This window comes from Ranitomeya variabilis, chromosome 4, assembly GCF_051348905.1.
Source record: "Ranitomeya variabilis isolate aRanVar5 chromosome 4, aRanVar5.hap1, whole genome shotgun sequence".
Classification (NCBI taxonomy): Eukaryota; Metazoa; Chordata; class Amphibia; order Anura; family Dendrobatidae; genus Ranitomeya; species Ranitomeya variabilis.
The window spans coordinates 646,881,424-646,907,898 of record NC_135235.1 but is presented as its reverse complement, the minus strand read 5'-3'; the positions used below and the strand labels follow the sequence as shown (position 1 = coordinate 646,907,898).

General features: G+C 42.3%; 1 protein-coding gene across 1 annotated transcript in view; it reads left to right on the top strand.

Moving 5' to 3' along the window:
* LOC143767339 (uncharacterized) overlaps nucleotides 1-26,475 on the top strand; it is a 200,490-nt gene that overhangs the window by 86,052 nt on the left and 87,963 nt on the right. The window contains exon 8 of the mRNA XM_077255574.1: nucleotides 373-507. Within this exon, the coding sequence (XP_077111689.1) occupies nucleotides 373-507 (135 nt within the window). The remainder of the gene's footprint in view (nucleotides 1-372; nucleotides 508-26,475) is intronic.

The following is a 26,475-nucleotide window of genomic DNA, read 5'->3' as shown; positions in this document are numbered from 1 at the left end:
GTAAACATAGATACACAAGCTACTGCAATGCCCTAAATTGTGAAAGCGACATAGCGAATCAGAAAAACTGTACTACATTTCTAATTGGAGGTATTTGCTATTATTGTCATTTATTATTATTACATCTACATATTGGGACAGGATCTCGGAGATGGGAATAAACCTTTATTTCAATGAAGCTGGCGCATTCAAATTTCTTACTATCTGCTCTTTTCAATAAAGCAGTTTCCACTTGGAAACCATTTTCAATAACCACACATGAAATACTCCTAACTACTAATAAACATCTACATGTTATATCTCCTCATAGGTTTCCGCTTATTGTCTCAAGTAATTCTTTATGGTGTTGCATTGGCGTGTTCTCTCATTCAGGTCCCTACAATATCGAATCCCATCAGTGGTGATCTTCTACATAAGAGAATTTTCCTGTTGGATAGTGACAGGAACCAGATAGAAGAGAGGATATTGCACCTCACCCTAGAGATCCTCTTCTGGCTTACTGGAGAGGTGAGAGATTCTGATGATGTTAAATTACATCATTGTTATCTATGGAAATAACCGGAGAGGTGAGGACTCTGGAAAGTTCTGTAGTGAGATTTATTAAAGTGTCTCTCCATAACCAGGATTACACAGTAGTGAAGAAGACCTCTACTGAGCGCTGTCAGGCCCCTGTGTCTGAGAGATGGGGAAGACCTCTAAGCCCTATCAAGTGTCCTCAACCTCAGTCCCTGATACATGAGGACATCAATGACGAGAAGATCCTAGAATTCACCTACAAGATAATAGAGCTGCTGACTGGAGAGGTGACACTGCTGGGAATGCTGGGACATTATACAGTAATGCTATGAAGGGATTGGGGGGATGACGGTATCATTGTATGTGTCAGGTTCCTATAAGGTGTCAGGATGTCGCCGTCTTTTTCTCCTTGGAAGAGTGGGAGTATCTAGAAAGACACAAAGATCTGTACAAGGATGTAATGATGGAGGTTGATCAGTCCCTCACATCACCAGGTAATAGACAGGAGTAAATACACACGGCCTATAATTATCTGTATGTAAAGAATTAATTCAGTCCCTGTATGTGTTTCCTCCAGTTCTATCCAGTAAGAGGAAAACACCAGAGAGATATCGAAATCCTCTTCTGCCACAGGACTGTAAACAAGAAAATCCCAATGTTCCTCAGGATCATGAGGTAAATGGAGAGAAGGTGTCATGAAATCCCCCCTATGATGTGTAGGAGGATGTGAAGGTCTTGTTTTATACATTAGTATTATATGTTTTATACTTGGATAATGAGAACAGTGGAGATGGCAGGATTAGAGCTGATCATCGATGTGACTTCCCCATCTGTCTGTGACTTTTGTTACAGGGTGAAGATCTGAACAATTTTAATACTACAGAGACATATGTGATAAGTGATGTGCAGTGTAAAGAGGAGATTCCTACAGATGATGACTCAGGTGAGTAGGGACCACTAAATGTAGAAGTGTGGAGGAGAGGAGGTCATTGGAGAACCGGACAATATATGTGGGAGGATAACGAGAGGTTAGTTTCTAAATATATGTAGGAGACATATTATGGACAGCATTGTAAGTCTATGTTAGTAGTTTAAACTGAATTCTTGGGAATTGGAAGCCAATGAAGGAATTAATTGGAGAATTGGAGGAGTAGCAAGGAGAGAGGTGGATTAATCGAGTAGTAGAGTTAAGAACGGACTGGAGAGGTGTGAAAGTGATAACTGAGATGCCACAGAGGAGGATATTGCAGTAGTCGAAGCTGGAAATGATGAGGGCTCACACTAACAATGTAGTAGATTCAGGGTTAAGAAAAGGACAAAATATTATCCAGCTAGAAGTTGCTATAAGTGGTAAAAGCTTGGATTTGCGATTTTAAGGATGAGGCAGAGTTAATGGTTACTTCGAGGCATTGGACTTCTGGAACAAGGGAAAGTTTGATTTTGTTTATTGTGATAGATTGATCGGGTAAGGAAGTTGAGTGGAATGAAGGAAAGATGGTGAGTTCAGTTTTGTTCACATTAATATTTAGGAAACGTGATGAGAAAAAGGAGGATATGGCTAATAGACACTCTGTGATTCTGGACAGCAGAAAGGTGATGTCTGGGCTAGAGAGATAGATCTGAGTGTCATCAGATAGATGATACGCAAAACCATAGGACTTTGAATTGTCCCAGTCGAAAAGTATAGGTGGAGAAGAACAGGGACACTGACTGAAATAGGACAGGATGAGGAGGTCGTGTGGGAATGGGAGACACTAAATGTGCAGTTAGTGAGGTATGAAGACATCCAGAAGAAGGAAAGGTCTTTGATGCCAAGGAAATAGTGTGTAGTAAGAGGGAGTGGTCGACTGTGTCGGAGGCAGAGGACAGGTCTAGAAGGGGTATAGAGATTTGTGTTAGCTTTGGAGGTGAGTAAGGCCTCTTTCACACTTCCGTTTTTTGCCATCTGTCGTAATCCGTCGTTTTGGCAAAAAAAAAAAAACGGATCCTGCAAATGTGCCCGCAGGATGTTTTTTTGTCATTGACTTTAATTGACGACGGATTTTGACGGATGGCCACACGTCGCATCCGTCTTGCAACAGATGCGTCATGTTTTTGTGGTCCGTCGTGACAAAAAAACGTTCAATGGAACGTTTTTTTTGTCCATCGGATCCACCATTTCCGACCGCGCATGCGCGGCCAGAACTCCGCCCCCACCTCCCCGGACTTCATAATGGTCAGCTAATGCGTCTGGAAACTGCATCTGCTGCCCACGTTGTGCACTATTTTGCACAACGTCCGTCGGGCCGACGGTTTGCGACGGCCCCGTACCGACGGAAATGTGAAAGAGGCCTAAGACATTAGTAACTTTGGTTAAGGCAGTTTTGGTGAAGAGGAGGAGACAGAATCCAGATTATAGGTTTTTAAAGAGTGAGTTGGGAAGAAGTTCGATATGGATGAGTGCCGACTTGAATGTGAAAGTTTTTGTTGGAATGAGGTGAAAAAAAGAAAGTGCAAAATCTAGGTGAAGTGGACAGGCCCATATCCACCCACTCTGGCCAGTTGGAGGTAGAGTGGATATGGATAGTGTGCGCTTCAAAAGAAGGGAGGATATGGTAGGGTAGAGGCGGAACTCAATTGAAGGTGCAAGGTGTGGTTGAAGTGAAGGCCACACTAACACAGCGCATCAGGGGAGGCTGTGTCGTAGGGTGTCATCCATGTTTCGGTGAGGCCCAGGAAGGATAGGTTGATCCCAAGGAGATTTGAGGGAAATATCTTTTGGCTGAACCTTTCTGATACTGGCTGGACATCCTCAAAGAGTAATCAGGCAATAACAATTTTTCACTTAGTACTGTAGTCAGGGTTACAAGGGACCATCTCTCTAGCTGATTCACCCTATAATGTTGGTAAATTGACTGTGCATCAAATCAGTGCGATTTTGGATCCTCTCACAATTGACTTCATTTTGAAACTTCTTGTTGATCACAGATTATAAAATTGTTATTGCCTCCAGTCACTTTTTTTTAAACTTTTTCTCTCCCAATGCTGTAAATAGGAAAAAAACAATCAATTATATGTAAGGGGCTCTCAAGACTGGAACTAGCTCCTACCCCTTTAAGAACCGACCCTGTTCTCATTGTAAAATGTGAATGTTCTATATGGTGGAAATTGCTGCTATGGTGCCATATTTGATATGCCATTTTATGTGCTGCTGTACAATGTATATTACTTTATTATAGGGAAAGTGCAGTAGTGCAGTACCTCAGGTGAAACACTAGATGGGGCACAGTAGTGTATATAGTGAACTAATAGGATGAGTTTGCTGTGGGTAAGCAAGGAGTATTTCTTGATTAGAGCCAGTGAAGAGAGGGAGCAGCTCAGAGGGACCAGGGAGCCCCTAGCATCCCGTAGGGACGTAGAGCCAGGGACAACACAGTAGCTCCCCAACATTTCATGAATAGGGCCCAGCTGTCTAGTGCCAGTGGGTCGTAAGGTTACAGCCAAAGAATTGCAGCAGGAATAGGACGCAGGAATCTCCAAGATGTGGCAACTTATCGCATGGGCTGATGCCCTCAGATCCAGTGCGAGACAGCTGAGGGAACTCCCCAAGGGCTGTGAGTTTGGACAGGGAGGACGCCGTACCGAACGGGTCGGTACGTCCCGTGGACACCCTGGGAGGAATAAGTGAAGACACAGGGAAAGTAAAGGATGTGAATGATGTATTACTCGGTGTTGATGCTGTAACTCATGCGGATGTGCTGCGATTGGAATCCAGTAAAGTTCTTTGTTTAAAGTTTGAATTGGACTCTGTCTCTTTGGGCTCAACACCAGCAGCTGAACTTAAGCAGTCCCGATGGGACCCTGACAGTGCAGAGGGTGCAGCAGAAGGTATAAAAGGAAAGGGACATTGTTTTTATGTGGCGGGAGGCCAGGGTGCGCTTAACCAGATATACTCAGCCACGACTACGGCCCTGGCGCTCCCTCACATACTGTATATAACACTGGGAGAAATGTGTGCTGCAATCCTTAAACAATCCTAAAGACTTGAGTTCTGCTCGCTTCCGCATTAGGAGGTGACTGGGGTAGGTGACGTCTTATCTACTGATACCTGTTGATCGTACTGCCGGGTATCAGTAGGCATGTTGTCAGTTGACCCCTGCACCTCCCAATGCGCAAGTGAGCAGAGCAGGACATTTTTTCAAGAGGTTGTAGGTTCTTCAGTTGCAGTAGATGCAGCTTATTAGTGATAATCGATCGTTCAATCGACCGCTATCTCTCCCGACTTCTCCATACACAGAAACACTAAACTCAGCCAAGTGTTCCTTTGTTTTCTATGAGACTTCTCTAGCAGCAGTGTATTTCATTGGAAACAAAAGGATCAGCTGTTGGAAATCCAACTGGCTGAATTTTATTTTCTTATTCAACATCATGATGTCAAGGGGGAGTAGGGAGGCCCCCTATACATATTAGACTGCCATCAGATCCCAATGATATTTGTAGGTTTGGCTGACTGTAGCCTTGCGTATATCAGGGACCTTAACCCCCGGAGCTTTTTTCGTTTTTGTTTTTCGCTCCCCTTCTTTCCAGAGCCATTACTTTTTTATTTTTCCATCAATATGGCCATTTGAAGGCTTATTTTTTGCAGGACGAGTTGTACTTTTGAACGATACCATTGGTTTTACCATGTCGTGTACTAGAAAACGGGAAAAAAGTTCCAAGTGCTATGAAAGTGCAAAAAAAGTGCAGTCCCACACTGGTTTTTTGTTTGGCTTTTTTGCTACATTCACTAAATGCTAAAACTGACCTGATATTATTATGATTCTCCAGGTCATTACGAGTTCATAGCAACCAAACATGTCTAGGTTCTCTTTTATCTAAGTGGTAAAAAAATTTCCAAAATCTGATAAAAAAAAAAATAAAAATTGCGCAATTTTCCGCTACCCGTGGCGTCTCCATTTTTCATGATCTGGGGTTGGGTGAGGGCTTATTTTTTGTGTGCCGAGTTGACGTTTTTAATAATACCACTTTTGTTCAGATACGTTCTTTTGATCGCCTGTTATTGCATTTTAATGCAATGTTGCGGCGACCAAGAAAACTTAATTTTTGCATTTAGAATTTTTTTTCTCTCTATGCCGTTTAGCGATCAGGTTAGTTCTTTTTTTTTTATTGATAGATCGGGCAATTCTAAACGCGGCGATACCAAATAGGTGTAGGTTTTTTTTAATTATTGTTTTATTTTAACTAGGGCGAAAGGGGGGTGATTTGAACTTTTATTTATTTTTTTTTATATTTTTAAACACATTTTATTTTTCATTTTGGCATGCTTCAATAGCCTCCATAGGTGCGAGTATTTCCATCCTGGAGCGCTTCTTAAATGCCGCTGTCAGGTTGACAGCGGCATTTAACTAGTTAATGGGCACGGGCGAATCGCGATTCCACTTGCGTCCATTGCGCGCACATGTCAGCTGTTGAAAACAGCTGACATGTCGCGGCTTTGAGGTGGGCTCACCGCCGGAGCCCACCTCAAAGCGGGGGATGCTGCCAGCTGACGTACTATTCCGTCAGCTGGCAGAAAGCGGTTAAAAAGGGTTGTCCCACAAACAAAGTACATTTTAATGAATAGATTTTGGAATAATAATAAGTTCCACAATTGGATGTGTTAAAAAAATGTTCCTTTTACCGAGATAATCTTAGAAATGTGACCCTGCTGTGTACTATGTAATGGCTGTGTGTGACCGTACAGGAATATGGTCGGACTTACCGCAGCTCCTGGGCAAGCAAACGACACAGCAGGGGCTAGCAGCAGGACTAGTGACTTGGTGGAAACACTTTCTACTATGATAAAACAGCGCTTATTTCTGTAAGGTAATAAATTTCACTGTCTACCAGCCCCCGTGGTGTGGCCAGGACCAGATAGAGAAGAAAAGAGAAATCAGGCAGTCAGTCATTGGCAGGGTTGGACTGGCCCACCAGAGAACCGGAGAATCTTCCGGTGGGCCCTGGCTTCTCCTTCAGAACAGTTCATGGTGCAAACCTTGAAGTTGCTGTGGGGCTCTTCAGTAGGAGAGAAATGTGGTCCCTCAGAATCAAATCCTCGGGTGGGCCCAATGTTCTCCAGTCTGACACTGGTCATTGGATATTACTGTATAGCTTCCAGCTTTTCTTGGAGGTCAGGGAAATGTTCCGATTTTCACGTCTTCTGTGAAATGTCTCTCTCTTACCTTTTGTTGTCTTCATCCCTTCATATCTCCTCCTCCCCTGACACTGGAGAGATGGGTTCGGCATCTATTTGCGCTCTACATCCTTACATTCAGTTAAATAAGTAATTATTCTCTTTTCTTGAGATCTAGTCTAATCGGGATTTGAACACCCAAACTGTATCATTGCAGGAAGCGGAAAAGCTACAAGCCACAGCCTGCACTGTCAAGTATTGGAGAATTTTCTCTGCTTGAATGTGCACTGTACTGTCCTAAATTACAGGAAAGTTGTACTTGTATATAGAGATGCATCTCTTTATCTCAATGTATTTCTATATGCCTGTATTTTAGGGATGAAATAATAGTTTGATTTTTCCTTCTAACTATAAAATTGCTAAAAAAATAATAAACAATTGCAATAATGACATTTTTTTAACACATTTGGTGTCCCTACAATTGTAACAGACAATACAGTAAGCAAATTATTTACGGTAAAAAATACCCAGCATAAAAACTGTCATGATTGATTTTGTTTCTTCATGAAACCCATAAAAAATGTAATAAAAATGTGATTGTGTTTACACGTATGAGTTTTTATCTGCACATTTTCTTCAGGTGTCCACACCTCACTGTGCAATAAAAATCTTAACTGATTGTTGCATTTTTGCTACATTTTTTATGCCTTTCTCACTTTTTCTGAATGTTTTTTAATGCAGATTTAAAGCAGCGTTTTTCATTGTTTTATTTTTTTTTTATAGTTCAGTGGGGACACTGAAAACATGCAGGAAAAAAAACCATAGTATTTATGCAACATGTGAACATGGCCTTACAAAAGCAAAAAAAAAGTCCAGACCTTCTAGAGCAGGGATGTCAAACTCAAATGCACAGAGGGCCAAAATTAAAAGCTTGAACAAAGTCATCGGCCAACCTTGATATTTATTTAAAAAAAAAAAGTCTACAACTGAGGGATTTTTTCCTTTTTATCAAATATAACATATTACCCTTTTACTATGGAAACAAACTTAAAGGGGTTGTACATTTTAATTAATAGATCTCAGAATAAAATATTGGGATAATATTATATTTTATGTAAGAGCAGTAAAAAGCATATGGCCCAATGGCCTAATATAAATATGTAACAACAAAGGATAAAAAAAACCTTGAATTATACAGATAATAAAGTATGATGTCAACAAAAGTGACCCCATACACCGTATGATTCCCCCACAGTGAATTCCTCCAATGTAACCCTCCACATGCATGATATGATGACCCTACTGTACCCCCCTCCCTCAATCCCCCGACACAGAATAGTGAACCCATTACAGTATTATTCTCCAACTGTAATCCCCACACAGCCCTCCATACAGTATAATGGCCACGAAAAGTGTTCCATACAGTATAATGGGCCCCACATAGTCCTCCATACAGTATAATACCCACAAAAAATGCTCCATACAGTAAAATGGCCACAAAAAGTGCTCTGTACAGTATAATGGGCGCCACATAGTCCTCCATACAGTATAACTGGACCTTGCATTGCCTTCCATACAGTATAATGGCCTCACATAGTGCTCCATGCAGTTTAAATGGACTTCACATAGTGCTGCATGTAGCATATTGTGTTCCACACAGTGCTCCATATAGTGTAATGGACCCACAGTTCTCTATACAGTATAAAGAGCCCCACATACTGCTCCATACAGTATAAAGGACCTCACATAGTTCTCCATACAGTATAATGGCCCCCACATAGTTGAAAGTGCAATGCAAGGCGGTCGAAGGCTAAATATATCTGGAGGACCAGCTCAAAATCATTAGTCTCAACCGTCCCGGATACAGCAGGACAGGCCTGGATATGGATGTGTTCACCACTTTCTCAGGCATCTGATGTCACTCCCTGCTACTATGCCTCCTCTGACATCTCCTCCCACCAGGGTAGGTGTTTTTTCTGTTCTGTAAATGTTGGAAGGTATGCAACTGTAAAATATATATATATATATATATATATATATATATATATATATATATATAGCAGGAGGCAAATCTATAGGACCACGATTTAGTGACTGAGATTACACAAATGTATGAATGCTCCATATCCTAATACTTGTAAGAAAGTAATTAGTAGAAAAAGGTTGATATTCCAGACACCTGTTACGAGGGTGTCACGTCCCCCTGGAGGACCTGGAGTTAGACGGTCATATAATGAATTGCAGGTCTTCTTTAGTGATAGTATGATTTGTCTCTCATATTAAATGGATTTTGTTTCTTCTGGTACTGAAGTTGTATGCCAGTCAGAAACATGCAGCTCCAGATCAGCTGCTTCTGATCTGGTCATTACCTTTTCCTAAATATACTGATCAGACCTTCTTTTCTCTGCCGGTGAAAGATTCGTCTTCCTGTACTGTGTGCTAAAGCTAAGTGTTCGGAGTAGAGTTGTTGTAGAAGTGTTCTGTGGTTTGCTAAAGTACGTGTGTGTATCTCCTGGTCCCTGTTCTCATTTAGTTTATTCCCCCCTGTCCCTATCCTCCTTTTTATTGTTGGTTAGTGCTTTTGTACGATAGAGGTTTTCTAGTACCCCTGTTTTGTCTTTTGTGTCTTGTTTACATTACATTGCTGTCCCATGGGGGAGGGGACAGACCAGGGTTTAACTGGGGCATAGTAAGGTCGAAGACTCGAACCTCTCTACATTCAAGAGTACCACTGGGACAGGGGTAGTTAGGGTCCCAGTCCCAGGGACAGTTTGAGTTCCTCCTTCCTTACCGAAGACCGTCACAGCGTGACAACACCAAGGCCAAGATCAATATAGTGTATTTCTCACCTATGTATAATGTCCTCTTAAATTAATACAACTTATTCATCCTGTTAGAACCTACTTTATAGTAAAAAAAAACCTTGAGAGCAAGAGTTACCTTTCCTGGAGAATCAGAAATCAGTGTGATAAACAAGGCCTTATGCCAAAAGTGCCTGCACCCTCATTGCTACTGATGTTTGCTGCCTATTGAGATGTGCTAATTGAGTCGCCAATAGTGTAACCTAATGAGCGGTAATGCCATGTCGCCAGCCTCCCATGGTGCCACACAATGTCTATTGTCTGCTACTGCACACAAATGAGCCTGTCATGCTGTCCAATGTTTAAGTCATAAGTTTGGGAATATATGTAGTGAAGTGCTGCAACACATAAAAGAGGTAACAAATTGAACTTGGATCAATTAATTTGGTGTCCATACATGAAACCAGAATGATGTAGATGGTCCGTAATGTGTTAGAGCGACACATCGGGTTCGCTCACCAGGAGTACATCAAGACCAAGTACTTCAGGGTCTTGCCTTAGATGTATTGTCAAGGTTTCTATCACTAATGTGATTAAAAGTGTTGATAAAACACAGCCCTTCCTGGTGCTGCATGGTAGCTGAAAAGGATCTGAATTGTACCCTAATCTTAAAGTTTACAGAACAACAATTTCCACTTAATTATCTCAAATGCTTTGGAGACATCACGTTACAAAAATGCCGTGGATCTGTCATGATAGTGAGTAGAGTTGAGCAAAATTTTAAATTTTCAGTTCAGATTACGATTGCTGGCGAATATTGTATTTGCAATATTCTCCAAACACAGCTGAGTGCCAATGGAGTCAGAAAGTAGAAATGAGCGAATATGTTCAGCAAACATAAATTTAGCACGAATACGGTACCAATATGGCACGATATGATCCTTTCCGAACACATTTGCTCAACTCTAGTAGTGAGTCGCTTGAGGGTTTGTAAAACATCTACGTATATTAAACTTAACTCTTTTAATAAAGGTTATGTTTTTGGCAGATTACGGTTTCAGGACATTGCAAGGACATCGGATATTTTCAGATTTCAAAGCAAAAGATGGTGGCATAACACAACATACATATGAAGAGCAAAGCAAACATCTATCTTCTGAACATTTTAAACAGGTCCTATCAAAGACTGTTAAACAAACTAAAAATCACAAAAGTGTTGATAAAGAACAACCAGCCCACCCTGTAAAGAAACCATATTCATGTTCAGAATGCGGGAAATGTTTTTGCCGGAAATCAGATCTTGTTAAACATCACAGGATTCACACAGGAGAGAAACCATTTTCATGTTCAGAATGTGGGAAATGTTTTAATCTTAAATCAACTCTTATTAAACATGAAAAAATTCATCTAGGGTTGAAGCCGTTTTCATGTTTAGAATGTGGGAAATGTTTTAGCGTGAAATCAGAACTTGTTGGACATCAGGGAACTCACACAGGGGAGAAACCATATTCATGCCCAGATTGTGAGAAATGTTTTCATCACAAATCATCTTTTATAAGACATCAGAGAAGTCACACAGATAAACAGGAATTTTCATGTTCAGAATGTGAGTTATGTTTTAGATTCAAATACAATCTCATTGTGCATCAGAGAATTCACACAGGTGAAAAACCATTTTCATGTTCAGAATGTGGTAAATGTTTTAGGATTAAATCCTCTCTTGATATTCATCAGAGAAATCACACAGGAAAAAGGCCATTTACCTGTTTAGAATGTGGATATTCTTTTCATCAAAAATCAAAACTTGTTGTACATCAGAGAAGTCACACAGGAGAGAAGCCATATTCATGTTCAGAATGTGAGAAACGTTTCAGCAGTAAGTCTGGTCTTGTTCTCCATCAGAAAATTCACACAGGGGAGAAGCCATTTTTGTGTTCACAATGTGGAAATAGTTTTAAACTGAAATCAGATTTTATTAGACATCAGAGAAGTCACACAGGGGAAGAACCATTTTCATGTTCAGAATGTGGGAAAATTTTCACTTTTAAGGCAAATCTTGTTGCACATCAAAAAATTCACAAGGGTGTCGAATTATTTTTAATTTCAGAACATGGGAAGGAAATCATTAATTCAAAAATGGCACAAGAGAGAATTCAAACAAATAAGCCATTTTCATGTTCAGTATGTGGGAAACATTATAGCAGTAAGTCATATCTTGTTTTACATCAGCAATCTCACACAAGGGGCAAGCCATTCCCATGTTCGGAATGTGGAAATAGTTTTAATGTGAAATCAGAGCTTTTTGTACATCAGAGAATTCACACAGGGGAGAAGCCATTTTCATGTTCAGAATGTGGAAAATGCTTTGCAAAGAAGTCAACTCTGGTTACACATCAGAGAACTCACACAGGGGAGAAGCCATATTCATGCCTTGGATGTGAGAAATGTTTTACTCGGAAAACAAGTCTTGTCAAACATCAAAAACGACATGGACATAACTGAAGAAAGTATACAACAGAAGCAGTCAAAATACGGTCATACATTAGAAAGAAAAAACAGTTTGGAGCAGACCTTTACAAATTGCAGCCAATGGGCTATATCAGGCTAGGTGACCGGGATAGTCTAAGGACTGAAAAGATCGATTGAACTGATCCATTTTATAGATTTTTGTCAGAATCATAAATTCTTTGTGGCCCCACTCCCTTACAGCATATTCTTATCTGTGGAAGCGAGTGATGTTGAAGAAAGCAAGGCGCTGCTTAGTCATTGCTGTTAGCAGGGGTGCTCAAATTTCGGCGGGAGCATTCATGAGGAAATCAGTGAGCAAATGTTAGGGTTACCTTACCCATCTGCTGCACATACAGCAAGTAAAAGTCTGGGCACCCCTGGTCAAAATTACTGCTATTGTGAATAGTTAAGCAAGTTGAAGATGAAATGATCTCTAAGGGTATGTGCACACGTTGCGGAAAGGTGTGCGGATTTTTCCGCACTGATTTGGGGAAATTTGGGAATTACTGTGGTTTTCTGTGGTTTTTGTGTGGATTCCACCTGCGGTTTTAGACCTGCGGATTCCTATTGAGGAGCAGGTGTAAACCGCTGCGGAATCTGCACAAAGAATTGACATGCTGCGGAATAATCAACCCTGCGTTTCTGCGCGTTTTTTTGCGCAGCATGTGCACTGCGGATTTTTTTTTCCATAGGTTTACATGGTACTGTAAACTCATGGAAAACTGCTGCGGATCCGCAGCAAAATCTGCAGCGTGTGCACATACCCTAAAAGGCCTAAAGTTAAAGATGACAAATTTCCTTTGTATTTTGATGATAGATTTTTCCCATGGACCAAATGGCCACGTGAAAAAATACATTGCAGCGTGTACTATTCCGTGCCGTATTTCAGAGTCTCGTCTAGTCAAGTCTTTGGGTGCAAAGAAAAAAAAAAATCGATCCCATAAAGATCACCAGTTTAGCATCCGATTTTTACTAATGATTTGAAATTATTAACATAGAAAAGTGTAGTTGGTCTTGAAAATTTAATTGACTGCTGATGACATTACAGATGAAAAATCAGCAATTTTCTTTATATGCTCGTGTGATCTTAGACTGACCAATATCCGGTAATAAAAAAAAAAATCATTTTATGGCTTTTTATAAAGTGATAAAATTAATATTATACATAATTAAATTAAGTTGATTAGTTCTCATGTGAACCCTTGGGAAAATTGTCTGCAACTACCAATAATTTATCTTACCCCAAAAAATATAACATACTGTATAAAACATACTGTATACATTGGATATTTCACATTAATATAAGTGTCTCAAAACTTGTTAAAAAATAATAAATGTTTTCTTTAAAACTTACATGCTTGGACTTCGTCTTTCTTTATCATTTTGAGTTGGATGTTGACTTCAAGATGAAAAGATGAGCTTTGCTGATGACCTGGTGATGGCACATGGCTTCCGTGACATGTTCCTTAGAATATGACTCATCAGGCTTTGGATTCCAGATTTCTAAGACAATGTTTTTGAAAATGATCTATCCATAGAGGATAATTGTATTAACCATATTATACTTTGGATATGTCCTACCCAAATAATTGTTGCCCTTTTACTTCCTAGGAAGAATAGGGTTTGATAACCATCAAAAATGCTTACTCAAAAAGTAGCTGTCCTTGGATAACCTCCGAAACAAGGTTTGCTATCTCATTCCCAAAGTTACATATCCCAAAACAAGACCATATTAGATGTAAAAAATAAGTGTCCATCCCCTACGACATAGTGATATTGGAACTCTACCACTTCGATATAGCCTTACGTGGGCAATGATGAGCAGGATATGAAATGTATGCATTGTCTCAGAACAATGTTTCATTATAGCCAAAGGTGATTTTTTTAAGCAGCAGCTGGGTTAATATCTGTACCCTAAAACATAATTTGGAAATCCTTCACTTGAGACAGCTAAACAAAGAATGTTAAAGTTACAAAAGCATGGCAGGAAAAAAATCTGGACTACTTTTGGAAGATCTCTTCTTCTAATACACAAGGCAAGCACACCACAGGGTGTCTGAAGACCCAAAATTCCCAACAGCTTCCTACACTCAGCAGTAGTACTGCTTTAATCATCTAATTTACCCAATAAAACACTCTGAGGGATAAGAAAGATGTTGATCCAAGCAGATCCAGTACTGACTACAGAGGAGCTGTGATGGTCCAGGAGGTATCAGTTTTTTTTTCTTACCTCTCTAGGTAAAAAAGTATTGTGCAGTAGTGAACAACCCCTTTAAAGGTACTGTCCATGAAGCCAATGGTATTATAATGATGATTTTTATTATGCCAACATATTCCGCAGCACTTTACAATTCAGAGGCTACTTGTACAAACAAGAAAAATACATAACACATTCAATACATACAAAGATTATTGAGGGCCCTGCTCACAAACTTACAATTTATGAGTAAATAGGGGTAGCTCAAAACGTAAAAATAAAGTGCTTTGTCGTGTAAGGTAAAGCTATCAATATAATAGGTAACAAATAAAGTTGCGCTCTGTAATGCTTGATTAAATTTGATATTGAAATATTTGAAATTTTGAATTGCATTACTGCTCTAGAACAAATGAAGATACTTGACACATAATTTGGCCAATTCATGTATACCCAGCAGCCATGACAAGGTGATCTCCTTTGCTGGGAACCTGCCTAATGTAATTGCTCTTGTGAACTGAAGCCTGCATTTATATGGGTAGGTAGGATCCTGCTATGATTAAAACTGCCACGGGCTGATGGATGGAGTTCTCTGTCAGAGAACCTATGTATACAAATATTAAAAGACTCACTGTCATTTCCAAACAGAATACTAGTCTGAACAGGTGCATGCTAAGAGTAGCCATCTACATACATAATTAACAAATAAGTTGCACTCTGTAACACTAAACATGAAATAAATGAATCTCTGAAAGAGAATCTGTCACCAGAAAAAGCGCTATTAACCTGCAGAATTTTTGCTTTCTTGGTTTTTTTCTGAGAATATGAATGAGAACACCAAATCTTTTTCTCCAATCATGGTTAGTGGTTGGGTGAAGCGATTTATTGTCAAACTACTGTGTTTTCTCTTTTTAAATCATAATGACTACCCAAAACATCCAAATTACCCTGACCAAAAGTTTACATACCAATATCCCATTTCCCATTTGGCCTGATAACATGCACAGAAGTTGACACAAATAGGTTGGAATGGTTACTAAAGGTAACATCCTCACCTGTGACCTGCTTGCTTGTAATCATTGTGTGTCCATAAAAGCTGAGTGAGTTTCTGGGATCCAGACAGACTCTTGCATCTTTCATCCAGCCACTGACATTTCTGGATTGTGAGTCATGGGGAAGCAAAAGAATTGTCAACGGATCTACGGGAAAAGGTTTTTGAACTGTATATCACAGCAAAGCGATTCAAAAAGATATCCAAGGAATTGATAATGGCAGTCAGCAGCGTTCAGACTGTGATTAACAAATGGAAAATCAGGAGCTCAGTAAATACAAAACCATGGCCATCCACAACTGCCAGGAAAATTGTTTGGGATGCAAGGAAAAACCTACAAATAACATCAGCTGTAATACTGGACTCCCTGAAAACTAGCGGTGTGGCTGTTTCAAGTTGCACAATAAGGAGGCACTTGAAGAAAAATGGGCTGCATGGTTGAGTCGCCAGAAGAAAGCCATTACTGCACAAATGCCAAAAAGCATCTCGCCTACAATATGCAAAACAGCACAGAGATAAGCCTCAAATGTCTGGAACAAGGTAATTTGGAGTGATGAGACCAAAATTGAACTTTTTGGCCACAACCATAAACGTTACACTTGGAGTGAGGTCAACAAGGCCCATGATGAAAGGAACACCATTCCTACTGTAAAGCACAGAGGTGGATCGCTGATGTTTTGGGGATGTGTGACCTACAAAGGCACAGGAATGTTGGTCAAAGTTCAAGGAAAGATGAATGCAGCATGTTATCAGCAAATACTGGAGGCAAATTTGCAATCTTCAGCCCGAAGCTGTGCATGGGATGTACTTTGAAGTTCCAACATGACAATGATCCAAAAAACAAGGCCAAGTCAACCTGTCATTGGCTACAGCAGAACAAAGTGAATGTTCTGGAGTGGCCATCTCAGTCTCCTGACCTCAATGTCATTGAACCACTCTGGGGAGATGTCAAGCACGCAGTTCATGCTACACAACCCATTAATTTACAGGATCTGGAGGCTTTTTTGCCAAGAATAGTGGACAGCTTTCCATCTGAGAAAATAAAGACTTTAATTCACAACTACCACAAAAGACTTCAAGCTGTCATTGATGTTAGAGGGGGCAATACACGGTATTAAGAAATGGGGTACGTAAACTTTTGAGCAGGGTCATTTGGATGTTTTGGGTTGTCATTCTGATTTAAAAAGAGAAAACACAGTAGTTTGACAATAAATGGCTTCACCCAACCACTAACCATGAGTGGAGAAAAAGTTTTGGTGTTATCATTCATATTCTCTGAAAAAGACGAAGAAAGCAAAAATTCTGCTGGGGTATGTAAACGTTTGAGCACAACTGTACCTGACTACGCCTTTGTCTCTTACTTCTATTTAGGACGTACCCTCCTGGCTTTTGACCTCGGACTGTTGACTATTCTGTCTCACAGCTTGGCCATGAGAAGTGGCTGAGCGTTGCAAGTATCACCTCTTATTTAGTTTTCCACAAACTGGACCACAAAATCATGTAACAACCTGAGGAATTTTTCTCTCATGTGCTGGTGAAGCATCAATTTTTCATTCTTTACCTCACTCATTTAGTGTCCCAAAGTTTCACCATCTTCAGAATCCCCACCCCACCCGTTGTCTTTTTTCCACTCACTTTCATATCACTCTTAAAGGGATTGCACGTTCATATCACTCTTAAAGGGGTTATCCACAACTAGGACAACCCCTTCCCATACCCCACGCTTGGCCCCGATAAAATAAAAAGCTAACCCATTCTTGTGGTGTCGGCACTCATGGTCCTGGGGCCCTCGTGCGGTGGCATGACATGTGGTGCCCGGCGCCCAATCAGTGCTGGCATCACTGTCCCCGCCTTCGGACAAATTTAATATGAAGAGGAATTCCGAGATGAGCTGCAGCCTGGACTTCCTCTTCAACTTCAATTTGTCCAAAGGTGGAGACAGTGACGCCAGCGCTGCTGGGATCCCGAGATTACACTGTGACATAGTGCAGCAGATCATCTCTAATCTGTTTCAGTGAAATTAACTATTGCTGTGTACTTGACTTCATTAAGAGATTCCTTACTCCAACCTGTGTTAAATGTGACTAGATGTAAATATCGATATAGGAGAATTTTAACTTCTTTGAGATGCACTCAGCCATGACTTTTTATTTTTCCTCCGACATAGCCATAAGAGGGCTTTTTTTAAGGGATGAGTTGTACTTTTGAGAAATACCATTAATTTTACCATAGCATATACTGAAATATGTGAAAAAATTCCAAGCTGGTTAACATTGATTGTGTGATTATAGTATACATTTTGAAACTTTTTATTGATTTTAAAACAAAAAAGGAGAAATAGCTGTACAGTAGAGGTGAGAAAATTGATTTCATGTGAATTGAATGTGTCGAATTTTTAGGAATTGCATGAAGTCGATGAATTTGAACAATTTATGATTCAGTTTTTGCAGATCACTGAGAGTTTCTGCCACTATTATACACTTTGCAGAAGATTTAATCAGCCAGAGAAGGATCAAATGAGCTTAAGCGCAGCCATATATCCGGGGCTTCCCAATAATGTCTTGCAGTTACCACATCAAAGTAGAGAAAAGTCTATCAAGAGGCAGTATCATAGCCTCTATATAAGTTGAAGCTGGGAATACAGCAGCCAAATTGTGAATCTGGATCGTGATAGGACCTAACAACTTGGCGATAGAGATAGGAAAAGAAAATCATAAAACACTAAAACTGTACAGTGAATTACAACACAGAGGTGAAGATTAAGTGTAGGAGTAAAGCAGAATTGTATCTTACGGAGATATAGAAGTTCTTTTAGTTTCCAGTGAATTGATTGTCCTTGAAACAAATTTCCTGGGATGATTTAGTAAAGCTTATGAATTAGAATTTCAAAAGATTCACTCACATCAAATACAGACATGGACAAAAATTTTGAGAATGAGACAAATATAAATTTTTCCAAAGTCTACTGCTTCATTTTTTCTAATGGCAATTTGCATATACTCCTGAATGTCAGAGTGATCAGCTTAACAGCAATTACTGTACTTGCAAAGTCAATATTTGCCCAGAAAATGAACTTTAACCCCCAAAACACATTTCAACATCATTGCAGTCCTGCCTTAAAAGGAGCAGCTAACATCGTTTTTAGTGATTGATCCACTAACACAGGTGTGGGTGTTGATGAGGACAGGGCTGGCGATCAATCAGTCATGATTAAGTAAGAATGACATCACTGGACACTTTAAAAGGAGGCTGGTGCTCGGTATCATTGTTTCTCTTCAGTTAACCATGGTTATCTCTAAAGAAACACGTGCAGCCATCATTGTACTGCACAAAAATGGCCTAACAGGGAAGAGTATCGCAGCTACAAAGATTGCACTTCAGTCAACAATCTATCGCATCATCAAGAACTTCAAGGAGAGAGCTTCCATTGTTGTCAAAAAGGCTCCAGGGCACCCAAGAAAGACCAGCAAGCGCCAGGACCGTATCTCAAAACTTTCAGCTGCGGGATCGGACTACCAGCAGTGCCGAGCTTGCTCAGGAATGGCAGCAGGCTGGTGTGAGTGCTTCTGCACGCACTGTGAGGCGGAGACACTTTGAGCAAGGCCTGGTTTCAAGGAGGGCAGCAAAGAAGCCACTTCTCTCCAGAAAAAACATCAGGGACCGACTGATATTCTGCAAAAGGTACAGGGAGTGGACTGCTGAGGACTGGGGCAAAGTCATTTTCTCTGATGAATGAGACCAGCAACATGGCCAGACACATAAATGTGGAGATGTTGATAGTTCTGGTGCAGGAAAGGCTGGAAATATGGGACCAATGTGACGCACATTACGTTGACCGCCCTCAAATGGATGCAGCTTGGAGATGATTATACAGCCAGTGTTCCCCAATTATGAGGAAAGGCCACGTGAGGTGCAGTAGGAAATTAGTAAGTGCGCGGGATAGGCGAAAATTTAATATTCTGCGTGGGTAGTCCAGGGCCCTATGTGGATAGGGCCTCATGACGTTGCGGTTCAATTGAAAGGCCTATATAAATTATAAACAGCAGGGAATGTCATAGGCAAAATGTAATTAAGCCATTTAACTTGAAAAAGGGAACAAACAAAAGGAAGGGAACAGTGTATTTCGAAAATAAAAATAGTAAAAATTTAGGAACAAAGAGGATGAAAACATGCCGTAATGTAAGTAAAAGGCGCTCCTCTGTGGAAATACACTTGCGAATCTTAGTGTCCCTGAAGCTGATCCCAGGGCGCACAGTCTCCAGAAGAATGTCAAATGTGGGCACACTCATCTGACAACACAGGTAGAACTTGTCAGGATGGCTGCGTAGTGAAGCATACAGACGGTGGAAATGCCCTTTAGTCAGATGTCACCTCATAAGCGGATGTACCCAGGGGTGAACCTAGCCTCTATGCTGCCTGAGGCGAACTGCAAAACGGCGCCCCCCCCCCCCACCCATAATAAAATCAGTATAAATAAATCTGGTTTACTCTTTACTTACTTTCAATTTACATTACATTTACTCTTTACATGCATTCAGTAGTTTGAAGTCACATAGAGTGCAGAAATATGTCTACAGCCCTGAACACCCCTTTAATTGCTACGTACTGTAGATCTGTATCCAGATGTATGATAAATAACAATGATTGCAGGGGCCTTCACCATTTGACCCCCACTAATCACAGGCTGCAGTGGTCGTACTATTATGTACAGCAAATGACTGTGAGGTCAGTGATTGGCTGCAGCGGTCATGTAAATAATGCACAGGTCGACATCACTTTTGGTACCAGAGGGGAACACCGACACGAATGAGAATCACTAAGTAATGTAATAGGGGGTTTTCAATTTTATTTTTTAAGACCATCCCTTACTCTTTTGAAAATTTGGCAAAATAAGAGAAAATTAAAGCCCACAACTGTCCCACAACAGTAAATCCGTGGTAAAACGCAGTGCCTTTTACCTGCGGATTTCTGAAATCCTCTGCGGAAAAATCCGCAGCCCTCAAAAATACGTGTGCACATAGCCTCACAGTCACCTGACCGCTGCAGTTAATCACAGGTTTTATCTGTTCTGTGACATCCAGATGGTGCAGTCATCGCTTCCAGAACCGCTGTCGACCACCAGAGAAGTCTGTGGCTGAATTCCCGGGGGTGACAGGAGGGTAATATCTCTCTGTGTAGGATTTATTTTAAATAAACTAGTATGTATATACTGTATATTTTCCCCATCTCAGATAACCCCTTTAATGCCAGGCAGGATACAATACAAACATAACACATCCTCTTCTATTTACCTTCATGGTCACAGAGTCTCCTGCTGCCTGCGGCTCCTGTGCTTACCTGGTGTACACCAAAGAGGGCACACAGCAGACAGCCAGGGGGGGACTGGTACCATTGTCATATTAAGGAAGCAATTTATGACGTGGGATTTACCCTGCTGGCATCACTGCTATATTCTAGTGACAGTGACAAGCGCATAATACCAGGGGCATAGGGGAATAGATGGGGGCACAAGAGAACAGAGGGGGGCACGAGAGAATTACAGTGACGGTTGCGCACTCTAATTGTGAATATAGGGGAACCTCAGAATATGATCGCACTGTTATTGAAAATAAATCTATATACAAAAACGAACATTGATTTTACCGCCATATTGTGACAATATGCAACTTTGATGGTCGCAATACTCTGAGTGCCCCTATAACAATACAATAATGCTGAAGTGCCCACTTTACATTTAATAATGTCCCCTAAGTTCCCTCATGTACTGCTCCATTATACACAGTATGGTGAGCTCAAAGCTTCCATATACACAGTATAAGGCCCCCACAGCTCCCCTATACACAGTATGATGATTCTATAACTCCCCTATACACCGTATGATGTTCTCACTGCTCCCTTTACACAGTATAATGCTGACAGATCTCCACTATAGAAAGTATAAGAGCTCCCCTATATACAGTGTAATGGGCCAACAGCTCCCATATGCACAATATGCCTTCACAGTTCCCTATACATAGTATGGTGGGTCCACAGCTCCCTTATATACAGTATGATGGGCCCGCAGCTTCCATCAAACAGTATGATGTCCCTCACAGTTCTCCTGTACACAGTATGATGGGACCAAAGCTTCTTTATACACAGTATGATGGGCCCGCAGCTCCCTTATACTGTATAAGGGAGCTGCGGGCCCATCATACTGTGTATAAGGGAGCTGCGGGCCCATCATACTGTGTATAAGGGAGCTGCGGGCCCATCATACTGTGTATAAGGGAGCTGCGGGCCCATCATCTTGTGTATAAGGGAGCTGCGGGCCCATCATCTTGTGTATAAGGGAGCTGCGGGCCCATCATCTTGTGTATAAGGGAGCTGCGGGCCCATCATCTTGTGTATAAGGGAGCTGCGGGCCCATCATCTTGTGTATAAGGGAGCTGCGGGCCCATCATCTTGTGTATAAGGGAGCTGCGGGCCCATCATCTTGTGTATAAGGGAGCTGCGGGCCCATCATCTTGTGTATAAGTTATACACAGTATGATGGCCTGCAGCTCCCTTATACACAAGATGATGGGCCCGCAGCTCCCTTATACACAGTATGATGGGCCCGCAGCTCCCTTATACACAGTATGATGGGCCCACAGCTCCCTTATACACAGTATGATGGATCCACAGCTCCCTTATACACAGTATGATGGGCCCGCAGCTCCGTTATACACAGTATGATGGGCCCGCAGCTCCGTTATACACAGTATGATGGCCTGCAGCTCCCTTATACACAAGATGATGGGCCCGCAGCTCTCTTATACACAGTATGATGGGCCCGCAGCTCCCTTATACACAGTATGATGGGCCTGCAGCTCCCTATCATGATTTGGCAGTCTGCAGTCACATAAAGTGACTGCAGACATTTATTCCAAACCTTTATCAACTTTATAGTATTAAATTGCTTATTATTAAATTATTAAAGCACCACTCTAGTAGGGTTTTTTTTTCCACCGTTGGAGTGGTGCTTTAAGCGCAGGTCCCCATTCCCGGTCATTTACTCATCCTCCGGCGTATTCACTATTTTGTGGCACTGCTGCAGTCCCGCGGCTCAAACTTGTGAGTGCAGCTTCTGACTGGCCAGAAGTTAGAAGCTATGTCACAAGCGCTCAATGTAAGACTATGAGGCTATGTGCACACGTTGCGGATTCGTATGTGGATTTTTCCCGCACCGTTTTTGCAAAATCCACAGGTAAAATGTGCTGCATTTTACATGCGTATTTACAGCGGATTTCATGCTTTTTTGTGAGGATTTCGCCTGCGTTTTTACACCTGCGGATTCCTATACAGGAGCAGGTGTAAAATGCTGCAGAATCCGCACAAAGAATTGACATGCTGCAGAAAATACAATGCAGCGTTTCCGTGTGGTATTTTCAACACCATGGGCACGGCGGATTTGGTTTTCCATAGGTTTACATGGTACTGTACACCGCATGGAAAACTGCTGTGAATCCGCACCGTGTGCACATAGCCTGAGAGTGAGAGAGAGGCCAGAACGAGGCTCCCATAGACTCACACTGATTAGTGACCTGCGCTGCTCCATGAAACACTGGAGCCCCGGACAGGCCACAAACTGCAGGAGACGGAGCCGAGCGGAGACTAAAACAGATGAAAGCGCCAGAAGGTGAGTATCAGACAGGGGGCAGGGGACGGGGATTGTCAGCACCGCTCCAGCAATGAAATTAAAAAAAATGCCGGAGTGGTGCTGTAAATGTGATGCAGCTCCTGGTTACTATATGGGGGCTTCGTATACCAATACTCATAATAGACTCAGGTGGTACGTATCAAAAGCCCCCTACCCTTCCCCCTATCTCCAACCTCCCCAGACAGCAAATATTACCTGTGATGGATCACATATAATATCATAACAAAACATTATAATATTCAGCCCCAATACCCCCATCATCTTTCATCCACCCCATCAGTGCCCTGTCCCCCTCACCCACTTTCAGTGCCCACAACACCCCCATAGTCTCACATCCACCCCTCAGTGCCCTGTTCCACTTCACCCACCTTCAGCCCCCACAACACCCCCATGGTCTCACATTTACCCCCCCAGTGCCCTGCCTCCCCTCCCCCACTTCAGTACCCAATACCCCCATCATCTTTCATTCACCCCATCAGTACCCTGTCCCCCTCACCCACTTTCAGCGCCCACAACACCCCCATAGTCTCACATTTACCCCCCAGTGCCCTGTCTCCCTCCCCCATAATACCCCCATGCTCTCACATCCACCCCCTCAGTACCCTGTCCCCCCTCACCCACAATACCCCAATGGTCTCACATTCACCTCACAGTGACATACCTGAATTTAATAAGCCTAAAATGTTCCATCCCCAGCACTTACTAATAAAGTTTGCACTGCAGGACCAGGAAGTGTCTAGGTGAAATGCAACATGTGCATGTGGGCACTAGGACCCAGCGTGCCTGAGCCAATCCCAGCGTGCACAGAGTGAAGAACTGCAGCGCCAGCCAGGGAAAAGCTTCATGATCAGGTCAGACGGGCGAAACCATTCACTGCAGGGGGGAGACTGCAGCCGGCCACTGTGCTAATAGCCTGCAGAGTCTCCGTCAGATGGGAGCAGAGCAGACATCATACTGCTCTGCTCCTATGCTGTGTCCTGTATGTCTGTCACCAGGGGCTGGCTGGCACTTTTCAGCCTGGGGGGCAATCACAAGGCAGTGGCCCTCGAGTTGCGGTGGCCCTCCTTTTCCCTGCTTACCTCTGGCCATTGCATTAAAGCAGCAGACATAACAGGCTTTAAAAACAGGCTGGTACAGAGATATGGGAACAGAACTGAGCTTGCTGCATAGATATGGGAGCAGAACCGAGCTTACTACAGAGATATGGGAGCAGAACCGAGCTTACTACAGAGATATGGGAGCAGAACCGAGCTTACTACAGAGATATTGGAGCAGAACAGAGCTTCCTATAGAGATATAGGAGCAGAACAGAGCTTCCTATAGAGATATAGGAGCAGAACAGAGCTTACTGCAGAGATATGGGAGCAGAACAGAGCTTACTACAGAGATATGGGTGCAGAACGGAGCTTACTACAGAGATATGGGAGCAGAACCGAGCTTACTACAGAGATATGGGAGCAGAACAGAGCTTACTACAGAGATATGGGTGCAGAACTGAGCTTGCTGCATAGATATGGGAGCAGAACCGAGCTTACTACAGAGATATGGGAGCAGAACCGAGCTTACTACAGAGATATGGGAGCAGAACCGAGCTTACTACAGAGATATTGGAGCAGAACCGAGCTTACTACAGAGATATTGGAGCAGAACAGAGCTTCCTATAGAGATATAGGAGCAGAACAGAGCTTACTGCAGAGATATGGGAGCAGAACAGAGCTTACTACAGACATATGGGTGCAGAACGGAGCTTACTACAGAGCAGTATAATATAGTAAAATATATAGAGGAATTAGAAATGGCGACACACGCAAACGTCATCTGCATTAGTAATACATGCACCATTACATAATTAGTTGTAGGCTGGGTTCACAAGAGTGAAGTTTACATTCTGTATACGCACCACAACCTCCAGCCTCGCGGAGGGTATCCCTCCTGTAAACCCAGCCTGACGGGGACAACCCCTTATAAATGGAAGTGTGCTCCTCTAAACCATGCAATCACTGCCAATCCTCCAACCGTAAGTGGTGAATTTCCAGAGCTGGGAAATGGGATTTCAATATTAGAACACGTCAACTTTGGTTCCCGTCCCTCCTCAAGGAAGTAAGGCAGACAGGTGTGATAAGACTATTAGAAAAACTACTGCCACACACACGGCAGTACATACTGGCAGAAGTGTGAGGGCATTATTGCCCGTGTATGGACATGTCAGAGGCTAGAGAGAAGAAAGTTTGGTCCCTCTTAGCTTCTGGCAATGTTTTACCTCAGCTCACATTTGGGCCATACCATTGTAAAACAGGTAGACACATTTACCCACTGACCCTACTATTCATAAGGAACTGCTGTCTACCCCTTAGTTGCCCACTGTATATAGTCAGTGTGGGGATGTGGGCTACAGAACAACACAGGGCGATGACACTGCTACCTGAACCCTTCAGCTGCCCCACAATATGCAGGGAGTAAAACCAGTACAAAGTATGGCAGCCTCCCTGCAGAGCTGTCCAGGGCCGGACCGGGACAAAAAAGGAGCAATGCCACACAAACCCCACCAGCCCACAGACTATAAAGGTACCGTCACACTCAGCAATTTTACAACGAGAACGACAACGATCCGTGACGTTGCAGCGTCCTGGTTAGCGATCTCGTTGTGTTTGACACGCAGCAGCGATCTGGATCCCGCTGTGATATCGCTGGTCGGAGCTAGAAGTCCAGAACTTTATTTGGTCGTCAGGTCGGCGTGTATCGTCGTGTTTGACAGCAAAAGCAACGATGCCTGCAATGTTTTACATGGAGCTAACGACCTGTGAGAACGATAAATGAGTCGCCGTTACGTCACAGGATCGCTCCTGCATCGTTCTGGAGCTGCTGTGTTTGATGTCTCTACAGCGACCTAAACAGCGACGCTGCAGCGATCGGCTCGTTGTCTATATCGCTGCAGCGTCGCTGAGTGTGACGGTACCTTAACACTCCCCCCACACCCGATCAGTGGATTTTCCTATACTGTGTTGTGCCCTTCAACGCTCCTCTTAAAGGCGTTATTTGAAGAGCTATGTGTGAATGTCGCCACAGTGCCCACGATCGATCGCTTCTTTAGAGCGCCGGTTCTCGAGATCATGGGGGTCCCAGCGGTCGGACCCCAGCAACTACAAAGTTCTCGGGAAAGGGGATTACTTGGTATAATCCATTTAAATGTGTTTTCCAATATATATATATTTTATTTTCCCATAGTATTCCTGAAAATAATAAACCAATATTAACCCTCCCAAAGACCAATGTCACCTATCCGAGAACAGGACAGGAACAGGATTGGCAGGAGGAGTGGTACTGTGCAGTGTATATATACAGGACAGGAGGAGGGTACTGTGCAGTGTATATATACAGGAGGAGTGGTACTGTGCAGTGTATATATACAGGACAGGAGGAGTGGTACTGTGCAGTGTATATACAGGAGGAGTGGTACTGTGCAGTGTATATATACAGGACAGGAGGAGGGTACTGTGCAGTGTATATACAGGAGGAGTGGTACTGTGCAGTGTATATATACAGGACAGGAGGAGTGGTACTGTGCAGTGTATA